This window comes from Berghia stephanieae, chromosome 1, assembly GCF_034508935.2.
Source record: "Berghia stephanieae isolate SIO BIC M18660-M18661 chromosome 1, UCSD_Bste_1.3, whole genome shotgun sequence".
NCBI classification, from domain to species: domain Eukaryota; kingdom Metazoa; phylum Mollusca; class Gastropoda; order Nudibranchia; family Aeolidiidae; genus Berghia; species Berghia stephanieae.
Genome location: NC_088360.1, coordinates 10,476,391 through 10,489,440, shown reverse-complemented (window position 1 = coordinate 10,489,440; position 13,050 = coordinate 10,476,391). Strand labels below are relative to the sequence as shown.

At 34.2% G+C, this 13,050-nt stretch overlaps 1 protein-coding gene across 7 annotated transcripts in view; it reads left to right on the top strand.

The window, feature by feature from the left end:
* LOC144967685 (regulator of MON1-CCZ1 complex-like) overlaps positions 1-13,050 on the top strand; it is a 27,603-nt gene that overhangs the window by 7,121 nt on the left and 7,432 nt on the right. For all 7 annotated transcript variants that reach the window (XR_013644454.1, XR_013644443.1, XR_013644450.1 and 4 more), the window contains exons 7-17: positions 1,892-1,963; positions 2,569-2,637; positions 3,553-3,656; positions 3,857-3,940; positions 4,180-4,285; positions 4,712-4,823; positions 6,131-6,181; positions 8,342-8,395; positions 9,689-9,747; positions 11,052-11,225; positions 11,850-11,945. Coding sequence is in view for 2 of the 7 variants with exons in the window: in XM_078905223.1 (XP_078761349.1) it covers positions 1,892-1,963; positions 2,569-2,637; positions 3,553-3,656; positions 3,857-3,940; positions 4,180-4,285; positions 4,712-4,823; positions 6,131-6,181; positions 8,342-8,395; positions 9,689-9,747; positions 11,052-11,225; positions 11,850-11,945 (981 nt within the window). In the remaining 5 variants the exon portion in view is untranslated. The remainder of the gene's footprint in view (positions 1-1,891; positions 1,964-2,568; positions 2,638-3,552; positions 3,657-3,856; positions 3,941-4,179; positions 4,286-4,711; positions 4,824-6,130; positions 6,182-8,341; positions 8,396-9,688; positions 9,748-11,051; positions 11,226-11,849; positions 11,946-13,050) is intronic.

Here is a 13,050-nt window from a genome sequence, read left to right as displayed (position 1 = left end):
ATTATCAACAGGCTAAGGAATAAGATTAACCCGAAATCGCAGAAGAACAATATGGATTCCAACCTGACAGAGGGACAAGGAACGCAATATACCTCCTCCGTGTTTTAAGTGAAAGAGCTATACAGGTTCAGACCCCACTATACCTCTGTTTTGTCGACTACAAAAAAGCTTTTGATAGAGTACGCCACGAAGAAATACTAAAACAACTGCACTCCATTGGCGCTGATGAGAAAGACCTCAGACTCATGCAAACATTATACTACACCCAGCAGGCATCTATCAAAATCGGAAACTCTACAGGAAATTCCATTCCTATTAAGAAAGGAGTCCGTCAAGGGTGTGTTGCCTCACCAGATCTGTTTAATCTATACCAAGAAACAATCATGAGGGGCATAAATAATATGGAGGGAATAAAAGTGGGAGGTCACAACATAAATAATATAAGATACGCAGACGATACGGTACTCATTGCAACATCAGAAATCCAACTTCAAAAGATTGTTGACAAAGTGGTAGTAGATAGTGAAGCCAAGGGAATGGAAGTGAATATCACCAAAACGGAATGCATGGTAATACAGAAAAACCCTGAAAACAACAACACCTGCAATATAACGATTCACGGCGAGCAACTTACCAACGTAGAAAGTTTTAAATACCTAGGTTCAATAGTGACAACAGATGGAAGATGTAACCGAGACATACGAGCAAGAATAACTCAAGCCAAACAGGCCTTCATGGACCTGGGAAACATTTTGAAAAACAAACAGATGTCGTTCGGGATTAGATTCCGAGTCTTGAAGTGCTACGTGTGGCCAATCTTGTTATACGGATGCGAAAGCTGGACTACAAATGCAGAAACACAAAAGAACATTGAAGCTTTTGAAATGTGGTGCTTGAGAAGGATGCAGAGAATATCGTATACTGCACACAAAACGAACGAAGAAGTGCTAAAACAAACATACCAACAAAGGAAACTAATGCCCTTAATAGTGGATCGACAACTATCCTTTTTCGGACACATAGTAAGGAAAGATAAGAATGAATACCTGGCAAGTTGTGGAAAAATACCTGGTAAACGCGCCCGGGGGAGACAAAGAAAAACACTCATAGACCAACTGAAGGGCTTCACCAGCCTAACAATCCAAGAGCTGTTTGAAAAGGCAAGAGACAGGGAGGAATGGAGAGAGATAATTCATGCAGTATCCGAAGCCTGGACCAGGCATGGAACCTAGAAGAAGAAGAATGCTGCAGACTCAGGATTGCTTGTAAATCACTTTAAGTATATCTAGTGCGTACTGTGCTTTTACAAGACAGCTCACATAATCAAAGAGAATTACATTTTTCTAGTCATTTTAATTATTTATGTTACTGTGGTTGTTTTTATCATAGTTAATCATAAGGATGCCTACTGCCTATATGCCTGCTTCACGCAAATGCCTTCTTTTCTCATGAAAAGATTTTTAAAATCATATTTGTTTTTATGAATTCCATCATCATCATCATCATCATCATCATTGTATTGATGTAGCTAGCGTCGTAAAACCCTTGAAATAAAAAAAATGTCATCATCATATTCATTATCATTATCATCATGATCTCCCTTTTCGTCTTCCTTCAATTCTCGTTTTCTTCCTCTTCTTCTTATTCTTGTATTTTTCTTCTTCACCATAATTATTGCATTGTTGCAGTTTACATATTTTGAATTCCACCATATCTGAATATGTGTGGATATAATATGAAGCTTATGGTATTTTTAGGTTTTGACTATATTGATGAGAATATTGAAGATGGAATAGTGATTAAGCAATTAAGTGTGTCATTCTGTCTGTGGACGCTCATAAACGTATTATGGATTAATGTTAAAATTGAATCTACCTTTTTTTCCCTCCAGATCACACCAGAGAAGCGCAGTTTGAAGTGTTTAAAAACGGTGAACCTTCAGATTAACTGGTATGTTTGGCTGGTAAGTATAATACAACAGGTAACCAGATTTGAATCGAGCTTTGAGGAATGAATTGCAGCTTTATGTATTCATAAATTTAGCACAACTTGATGGTATACTTTGTCCTAGCCTAGAATGAGAAATTAGTTTGTTACTTTTTGAGTATTGCTCGTCTTGATTATAATTGTCAATTATTCTCAAATTTGTCTGTGATTTAAATTGGCTTATTTCAACCACAGTGTGTGGATTTACTGACTTGTGATATGCAGTTCAAGTTAAGTCCTGAGCACAGGTGCTTTATTCACATTCTCTCACTGTACTCAGGTGTAAAGGAGGGAGCATCTGGTTGGTAACAGAGTTATTGGCTGTAACAGGTCCTTTCTGTTGTCTTGTCTTTGTCTTACATGTTACACAAGTGATGTTGTTCACATGGAAACCCACTTAAAGTGAATTTTACACTATATAAAGGCTCAGGTTTGTTTTGTTTTTGTTTTTTTTTTTTGGTTTTTGTTTTTTGATTGGGGGGGAGGGGTAGAGAGTTGTTCTTGTTTGTTTTTTTTTTTGTTTTTTTTTTTCTTATTTTCAATGACTGAATTAATGGAATTGGCTGTACATACTTTTCATAGAGTACCCACAACATCCTGTTGGTGTCATCAGGAACTCTTGGCAACACCTTACACCCATTTTATTTCAAGGTGAGTCTGATTTACCATTATATCAACTAGGGTAGGTCACCCCAAATCTGTATGCTTTTTCTATACCTCAAATTCTAACAGCTCTAATTGCAGGATGGTCAACTAAACTCTCCACTCTTTGAGCAACTCAATTATGTGACATCTTTTGATTGGAAAATAGTTTGACAGAATCGATTTATTAAAGTGGTGCATATTAAAAGATTTTGTGACAAATCGTAGTAGACTACTTGGTTTCAACTTGGAAAAGGAACCAAATTCCTGCACGATCAGTTAGCTTGATTTATGACAATTTTTTAAATTACAGTTCATAATGACTGGTATGAATGTCGATTTTTATGTGAAGTTCAAGTTCTTCTGATTATTAAAAAAAATATTTATCGTGAAAAAGAGCATTATATAAACACAAGAAAAGGTTTTATGTGACACACTCCGAAGCATATGGATTTGGGGTGACCTACACTATTCTTGCCTCTACTGACACCAAGTTGATAGGTATATATGCCTTTAATAAAATTGAAGAAATCATAAGACTCCAAATGAACAACGCTAGACTTATTTTTGCATGAGAAAAATATATGATATTAACTCTTACTGTGCTTGGTTAGTGAACATACTTGTTGTTACAGTGGCCTGGGGGACACTTTCTTAGAAAGTTATTTACCTGTCTCGTACTGAATCATTTCTTTTGTTTTTTTTTGTTTTTTTGTATTTAGGAGTTTATAACAGTTGCAACACCATTAGGCCAAAACAACAACAGCAATAGCTTTGCAATGAAGATTTCAATAAATCTCATAGGATTTAATTATAACGCTTCCCTCTGTAAGATAAGAAAATAGTCTGAATTTTTAATGGAATATTTTTTCAATGGCACTTTTTGAATTTCTGCTTTCATCAAACGTTTTTGTTACATTTCAGCCAGGGGTCATGATTCGAGTGCCCAAGTTTGAAGTAGACCTCCCATCCACTCCCAAGCCTCCAAGATTGTCCCTCCTTGATAGAGATGTGATCTTGGCTGTCATGTAAGTAAACATTCAAATACTCTTTTTCATACAGCTTAAAAAATCTAATTTAAAAGGGTCTTAGTATAATTTTTTTCCAATAATAATATTTTAAGGTCGGTAATTATTGTGATTTTGATACACTGGAGTTAACTATAATGCTGACATAAGGGTATTAAAGTATTTTACTCTTTCATGAGCTATATGTTTCTTTCCAACAGATACAATCATCTTTATGTAGTAATTTTACGTCATCCACCTATGGCCTCGAGTGGAGCAGAAATAGTCCTATATCAGCTCAATAAGTGAGTAGTACAACCAGTCTCTTTATATAATCATTATTCAAAGTAAAGTCAGATATTTTTTCAAATTGTAATAATTTCCTTGAGAATTGACCCATCCGTGTTCAAAGAGATTGTGTTTTATTAATGAAACTACAATTTATAGAAAAGAATAGATGACACTTTTTTATTTAACAACAGAAATTATTATATAATAGATAGGTTTTATAAAGATTCATCTAATATAACTTAAACTACTTCAGGGAAAGTCCAGCACGTAAAACAGACTTATTAAAGCTGGACATGAGTGGGAGGTTTGCCATCAACATTGTAGACAACCTCATCATGGTGCACCACCAAGCATCTAAGGTCTGTACAGCATGTGTTGTCTTATTAACTTGATGCTATTTTGATTGTGCATTCAAAGGAGACTCGGATATTATTTTATTGATGTTGTTTTGATCATGCATTTAAGAGAATGTATGGTATATATTTTAATAAAAGTGTTTGAGTGCTGCCAGCAAAATATAAAAATATGGAAATGCAAAGGATCTGCCTTTTACTTTGTTATTTTGTGGGTTTTTTTTGTTGTTGTTCTTTTGTTTCAGTTAAAGCATTTCCGTTGTCTTCCACACAAGATCACGATTTGGTTTTGACCATCTAATCAATTTGTTCTGCTCTTGCTTATTCCAATACTAATCCTTTTCATTCATGCTTCTTTTCCAGTCTCGATTTAATCTTTGTAAATGTGTTACATTAAAATTTCCCCTTCATCTCTTTATTTTTATTTACCAGACCTCCGTCATTTTCGACATAAAGCTGGATGGAAAATCAGATGGCTACGTCAACTACCATTACCCTGTTTTGTCTCCTTTGGCCATTCAGCCTTTCAAACTTCTATTGCCTTGTAAGATGTTTCTATGGCCACGAACAATGCTCACCTGTTTAACTATATTTAATTACAAATATTAGATTTTTATAACAATGATTTAAAAAGCAATTGCAAACTTTGCCTAAATCTTTACATATTGTTTTCCCTTTTTTTTCTATAGAAAGTAACATATTAAATGCACTCACAACAACTAATTACCCTGTTGTGAAATAATATTGTAAAATTTACTAAAACCAAAACAACTAGAGCTCTACAAGCTTTACAAGACCAGGTAATATGACAGAATAACGCTGGTTCTGAAATCCCTGCATTGGCTTCCAACTGCCAAACAAATGTCTACGTAAACAAGGCCTCGCTTTGGACGGCTTACATCAAGAACAAAATTCTCTTACAGAGTTTTCTCAAATACAGCTGCAAATATCTGGAATTCTCTGTCTTCCACAACCAGAAATTCGTTCGAGTTCAATTTAAAGACTGAACTGTTTTAAATGGCTTTTATTAAATTCAGTTCAATGCTTTATAAACTAAGCTTTTGTTGCAGTAATCTATATTTTTTTCCCTCCATGAATACAATATTATTAGAACATGAATTCATGGAATTTAGGCACTTGGGTGGGGATCCTGACCTCCCATAGCGGGCAGGGAGGTACATACTGTGTCTTCTATCCCCTTATATCTGTTTTCCAACATGCTTTCTGTCTTTGTCTTGGAATGAGATTACTTGGTTTTTTCCTGGCCCTGGTCGGAGTCCTGGCTGGGAGGGAAACAGTCGAATGCATAGTTATTGTTTTGGGAGATGATATTTTTTTCCTTGTAAATCATCTCTCTGTTATGCACTGTATTATGCTTTCTTTATATTATATATGATTTGTAAAACATTCGAGTGTGTTCCTCTTAGCAGGGACCTGTGCTTGTGTCTGGATGAGACTTTTAGTGATCTCAAACTAAGTACTTTGATAGAGTGCTTTTGGAATCTACACCTGTTTCTTATTTGAACCAATTCCCCTTTGTCTTCCCTTTTCTTTGGGTGCTTTATTGTAATTCTAGAACTTTTTACTATCCCATTTTCTTGCTTTTTACTGGCGCTGATATGACCTCAATGTGTCGCAAGAGCCGTAAAACGCTTAAAAACAAAAACAAAAAACAAACGAATTTAGGCACTATATAAGTGATTTATTATTATTTTTATTATTATTATTATTATTATTATTATTATTATTATTATTATTATTATTATTATTATTATTATTGTTGTTGTTGTGTCCTTATGTGGCTTATGTGTCTCATCACAAGATTGTTTATTAATGCTTATGTATTTTCAGCTGTAAATATGCAAGCTGGAACGAACAAAACTACGTACAACTGTGAGCTCTGTATCCTTTTACAACATTCTTAGATAATTCTCATAATCATATTATCTCCTTTCCCTACATTATTTTATATCATAAATGAATACTAATCTTTAGGTACATGAAGCCAGAAATATGCCAGACTTCAACCATCTTCAGCCAACAACTAAAGCAATATTTAATGGTAATATAATACCATAACTCTGGATTGAATTACATATCACACATGTGAAAAGTTTGAAAGCAGGAACTGATGTGAAATAAAAATCCTTAGAAAGCTATTTGTTTTTTTTTTAATTATTGATTTCTGGTGTTTTCTTTCTATTTTGTCGAACGCTGTTTCAAACACCTATTTTCATTTAATGTTCAAATTTTATAATAATAATAATAATAATAATAATAATAATAATAATAATAGATCTTTATTGTCCATAAATATGGCAATTTGTCATTTAGTTACACTTGTTATAATGTTAAACGATAACTAAGATTGAACAGATATTTCACTCCTACTTATTTTCTCTCTCTCTCTCTCTCTCTCTCTCTCTCTCTCTCTCTCTCTCTCTCTTTCTTTCTTTCACATGTGCGATATACACAACATAAACATATTCATTTCGTTTTCAATTTGTTACGATTGTGGCAATTCGACACCAAAAATTATCATCATTATCAATTGGTCAGTTAATCTTACATTAAATAAATTAATCAGTTAATCAGTCAACGAATCAATCCTTGGTTTTTCTGTACCATATGAAATATTCAAAATTTTTATTGCTGATGGAACGAACGTTGATTTATACTTGTTAGTTCTACATTTAATCTGACAAAACCTTCTCCCAGATGGTAAAAGACTAAATTCATGGTATAAAATATGTTTTTTATTGTTGGTAATTGAGAATGCTTTCCTTTCTATTGCTTTTCCATGAATTCTTTCTACTCCATCAAGAGGATGGTTTATTATTTTTGATGCCTCTTTGATAGATTTTGAAATTTTTGATTTATCTTTAAGTCGGCATCCTCCAAACCATATGGTGCAGCCAAACGCAATTACACTTTTAATCAATGAGTCATAAACTCTTAACATAGTTTTCTTCCTTACTTGAAATGTTCTCAATTTCCTTAGGATGTATAATCTTTGGGCAACTTTCTTAGATATTATATTAATATGTTGAGAGAAATTGAGGGAACTATCAATGGTTATTCCTAAATATTTAAAATAGTCAACTATCTCAACATCATCTTTACCGATCGCCACACACTTTAAGTCGTTTTTATTTTTTACACCAAACACCTGTTCTTTCGTTTTTTCAACATTTAATTCAAGCTGATTTTGTTTACACCAATCGGTGAATATATTTATTTGTTTGAAATAATTCTTTTCGGTAACTTTATCTTTTAATAAGCCAAGAATAGCAGTATCATCTGCATATTTCACTATAAAACAATTTTCAAAGGATGGTCTGCAGTCGTTGGTGTATAAGATGTACAGGATTGGGGAACTCACACAGCCTTGGGGACATCCGTTCGACAACGTTCTTTTGTTGGAGATATGTTCACCCAATTTTACACATTGCGGTCTATGGGTCAGAAACTCTTTATACCATTTAATAAGGTAGTTTGGAATATCCATGCTGCACAACTTTTGAAGCAAAATATCTGTGTTCATGGCATTAAAAGCTGACGAAAAGTCGACAAACAGGATTCTGGCGTAATTCGAGGGCGTTTGGTCAAGGTGTTTCGAGATCAAATTTGTGGCGGTTAATAGTGCGTCTTCAACACTGAGATGTTGCTGGTATGCAAATTGGTACGGATCTAGTAATTTCAGGTCATAACATTTTTGTAGGAGCTCAGATTTTAAAATTTTTTCTAAACATTTCATTACAAGCGATGTAAGCGCCACTGGACGGAAGTCATTCAATACGGTCGGACAACGCTTTTTTGGAACTGGAACGACAATCGATGTTTTCCAAAGTACTGGCACTGATTGTTCATCGATTGACCTTTGAAAAAGTTTTGTATAAGGTATAGCCAGTTGTTGGTGACAGTTTTTCAAAATAGTTCCGGTAATGTTGTCTGGTCCTGGTGCTTTATGTTCTTTACATCTCCGGAAGAGATGTCAGTGCATTGATTAAATACATTGATTTCAATGTCAAATGAAGTTATATCTTTGACTGGAATGATAAGATTCAGCAAACTGGATTGTTTTCCAGCCAGATATTGTGATTGATGCCAAGTTAGGTAAGATTTTTTTCCCATAATAGGATGCAACGTTTATAATACTTTCTTATTTTATAAAACTCTTAGCAACATTGATTTCTTTTTTTTTCTTTTTTTTTTCTCTTTCTGTATCAAAAATAGAATAAAATAGAATTTAAAAAATGAAATAAAAAATTAATTAAAATGAAAAAAAAAAGAAAAATAACATTGACTTTATATTTTTTTAAAATTCTGTTTTTCTCTATTGTTTTCTTATATTATCTATTTTGTCGTGTCAGACTGTATTACGTCCTTTGTCTGTATCTCATTAGCAGTCCCAATAGTCGTTGGAACAGCTTTACCCTTATAAGTACAGGGGCCGTTATTGGTCCCTGATGCAGCTGATGTTTGTGGGGTTTTTTCGGACCCCGCAGTGATATGACAGTTGGGTCGCTAGACTTTATGTTAAGCACTTTGTTATATCATAGCAACCCATCCAAAGGGTAGCATTCAAATGTTTTTCGTCTATTTATTGCTTCAGAAACCAGGGTAAAACCTCACAGTTCATTTAGCCTTTTAATTCTTTCACAACTCTACCTTCTGGGTGGGGTTACTGACCTCCCATAGTGGCAGGGGGGTACATACTGGGTCTTCTATCCCCTTATAACAGTTTTCCAACATGCTTTCTGTGTTTGTCTTAGAATGAGATTACTTGGTTTTGTCCTGGCTCTGGCCGGATACCCTGGCTGGGAGGGAAACAGTCAAATGTATAGTTAGTTTTGGGAGATGATATTTTTTTTCCTTGTAAATCATCTCTCTGTTATGCACTGTATTATGTATTATATATATTTTATTTGTAAACATTTGAGTGTATTCCTCTTAGTGGGGACTGTGCCTGTGTCTAGATGAGACTTTTAGGTGATCTCAGACTAAGTACATTGGTGGTATGCTCTTGGAATCTACATATGATCCCTATTTGTTCCCAATTCCCCTTTGTCTTGCTTTCTCTTGGCTGCTTTAATTGTAATTCTAGAACTTTTTACTTTCCCATTTTCTTCCTTTTTACTGGCGCTGATATAACCTAGATGTGTTGCAAGCGCCGTAAAACCCTTAAAAACAAAACAAACAAACAACTCTACCTTATAAATACAAACCAAAAACCATCCATTTCATACATTATAAACATTGAAGTAAATATAAATCAGATTTAAAGAAATGCTGGATGGATAATGCAAATGCGACTTCACTATTTTATTTTTTGGAGGATTTTCTAGATTTTCTCTTCATCCCTCCCCCATTTTATCGGCTGCATTCGGTCATTATTTTCTTTTTCAGGTTGCATGTGGTCATTGGAAGTGTCTTTGAGTCCTCTTGTCACCATGATTTCGGATAAGGCAAGTTCAGCATTTGAAATTCATTTATATCATGAATTATTAAAAAAACAAAACATGTTATAAAATAAATATAAGCATTGTAAAACAACTATGTCCATTCATTTATTTTGTAAATTACCAGTTTTTTTGCTTAAAACAAAAATTAGATTGTAACGACTAAACGGGCATAGAACTCTGAATGATATCATTGTGTAATGGTTACCTAGCTATGGGTGTTGGCAGATGTTATAAATGTATACTGTACGAAATGGAGTTTTGGTTCTTATTGGTTACTGGTGGAATAAAATCGAAGAATTGAGATGGGCATTGAACATGATGGATGTCATAGAAAAGACATATGCTCAAATAGTCATATTTCTGTTTTTTAAGGACTGCTGAACACATTGAAAAATGTTTAACAATTTTTATTAAGGCCAACTATTTTTTTTTCAAAGATATTTTTAAAAGTCACACATCTTACTTGTTAATGGTGAGCTAAAGAAATACCGTTTGCATAATGTCATGTTAGACATCACAGTATTCTCTTGAACAAAGTCATTTCACAAGATCAAGAAATGGAACAAAATACCAATCACAAACTTAACTCCATCATATAAAAGGATAGTCTCAGTCAGAAAGAGTATTAATGTCAATGCACTGGATGGGGTTTCTCGACTTGTCATAGTGGACATGGAGGTTTTTTGCTATATTTTCTATCCCCCTATATGTTTTCCAACTTGTTTTCTGTCTTTGTCTTGAAATAAGATTACTTAGTTTTGTCCTGGCCCTGACCATAGTCCTTTGCTGAGAGGGAAATAGTCAATGTATAGTTATAATTTCGAGAGATGATTTCTTATTTTTTCGTAAATCATCTTCTCTCTCTTATATACTGTTTTGTTTTGAATATGATATAATGGTTTGTAAACAGTTTAGTGGGATCCTATGCCTATATCTGGATGATATATTTAGGTGATTTCAAACTGAGTGCATTGATAGTATGCTCTTGGGATCTACACCCGTTCTCTATTTGAACCATTCCCCTTTGTCTTACTTTTTCTTCTGTGCTTTCAACAAAAAAATCTATAATTTATTGACTATCCCATTTTCTTCCTTTTGCTGGACTGACCTAAATGTGCCATAAGTGCTGTAAAACCCTTAAAAATAAACAGCCAGTGTCAATACACATTTTTAGAAATAAGAAGAAAAAAAAGAACAAATGACAGAGAAAAGCAAAACAAACAATACCCATTTTTCAAAATAATTATCTTCCTGTTTACCTCTTTATTTTTTACCTCGTTTACCTCTTTATTTTTTACCTCACACAGGACCGCTTGATCCAGTTTCTTCTGTATCGGTCTGAGAGTAAAAATGTCATCTTGTCAGTTTGTGCCCAGATGTTGATACCAGGGTCCCAGGCTAGTCTCTCATCCCTGGCCAAAGTATACGATCTACTCAATCTCAACTACAAAAACTATTTGGATGCTGAGATACAATTGTTGGTAAGTTTGGTCCTTTTCGCTGGGCAGCATGATTTTAATATTCATTTTCTTAATAAATGCATGTTATCTCAAATCATTTTTAATATGATTTCAAGAAAGAAAAAAAAGAGCATTTAGATAGCGTAATATCCACTGAAACGTGCTCAAAGCACTTTACAAGGGGTCCTTACTCAACAGCAATACTTAACTTGTAGAATGAGACATGGCGATATAACATTTTTTTCCAACAGAGACTCTGCTGATAATGACCAAGTACCCATTTACACCTGAATACTTTGAGAGAATGTGAGTAAAGGGCTTTTCCAAGGATTCTTCTTTTCGCTGCTAAGAGTTGGACTCGAATCTTGGAGCTTCCAGTCCAAAGGCGAGTGTCATACCTCCAGACCTCAGAACCACAAAATTCGAATTAAATTTCAGTGTCCCTTACTGGATATTACAACAGATTGATTTACCAATTAAGGAAACTAATTACATTTTACAAAGAAAGTTTTATATATTCATTACATACCAGCACATTCATCTTCAAAGATTGTTTATTCCTGATAATGTTAGACAACTAATATTATTTTTATGTTCTCTCTTGAATACCATTACATACTTAACCATTGTTTCGTCTGTTCCCAGGCAGGAGAATCGACATCAAACGCATCATTACCAAAAATTGTCATAGACCAGTCTGACATGTTTACCAATGTCTTTTCCATTTTTGAAGATTATAAGGTAAGAGTAAGTTTGCTGGGTCAAGGTCATTGAATGATTGAGCTGTTGCCAAACAAAACAAAAAAAAAAATGGGGAAAAATAATTTTGAACATTTGTTGTATCAGCAGCGATAGTAGTCCTAAAGACAATTTATATTTTTATTTTTTCTAAATTGCCATGTTTTATCAATATTTCCCCATCTCCCACTCCCCCTCCCCTTATAGGTCAGCATTTTCAACTTACTCTTGGTCACTGAAATTTACTTCGTGACCTGCTTCATTATTTCTGGATGAAGCTCATGTGAGATACTGTCTGCAGAGTGAAAATAAAATATAGAAAGTATTTGATTTGCTTAGAAGTTTTAAACACAAGAAGAAGTAGTCAAAAGTTATTGGCACCAGTAAGAATAAATTCTTTAGAGATATGTGACCCTCCGCCTCGAAGCGGTATTAAGTCGGGATTTGGAAAACGAAGAAAACCGGTTTTAAAGTGGAAATGGTCAAAATTATCAAATTTCAGTTTTTGGTTGTTTCAGAAACTACAATCATTTTTCTACATGAATACATAATAATTCAACATAAATATTGACGATAAGTTATATAAATTTCAAGTTTAAAAATGCAACTATCAGTGACACTTTCAAAACGAGAGTTGACTTTCTCTCAGAGAGCCACCCTTTCCAAGGCTTAGTAATACCGAGTCTTTTTCTCCACCAATACCGTGTAAGATATCACAGCAAAGGGCGTGTCTTTATCTATCTTAGAGAAAGCATGACTGTATCCACAATGTCATGGTTCAACCAATAATGAACTTTAAAAACTGTAAACAAGTCTAGGGTTTTCCCTGACAACCTTACAAATGAATGATTCTGATTGGTCAATTCTCACCACATGCGCTGTGGCTGTAGGCCATAATGCTCGGGCGATGCTTCATGACGTCAGCATGCGTGTGTTACATATGTGTGTGTTTGTGCATTTTAATACACACCACGTGCTTTTACTTCTTTGTCTAGCTGCATTGGTGATCGAGGTGAGGGTCCTCTTTTGTCCCTCTTTTTTTTTTATTCATGAAATTATAGGAATTCTAAGACTTAATAGGACAACAGTACACTTACACTTACAGTTA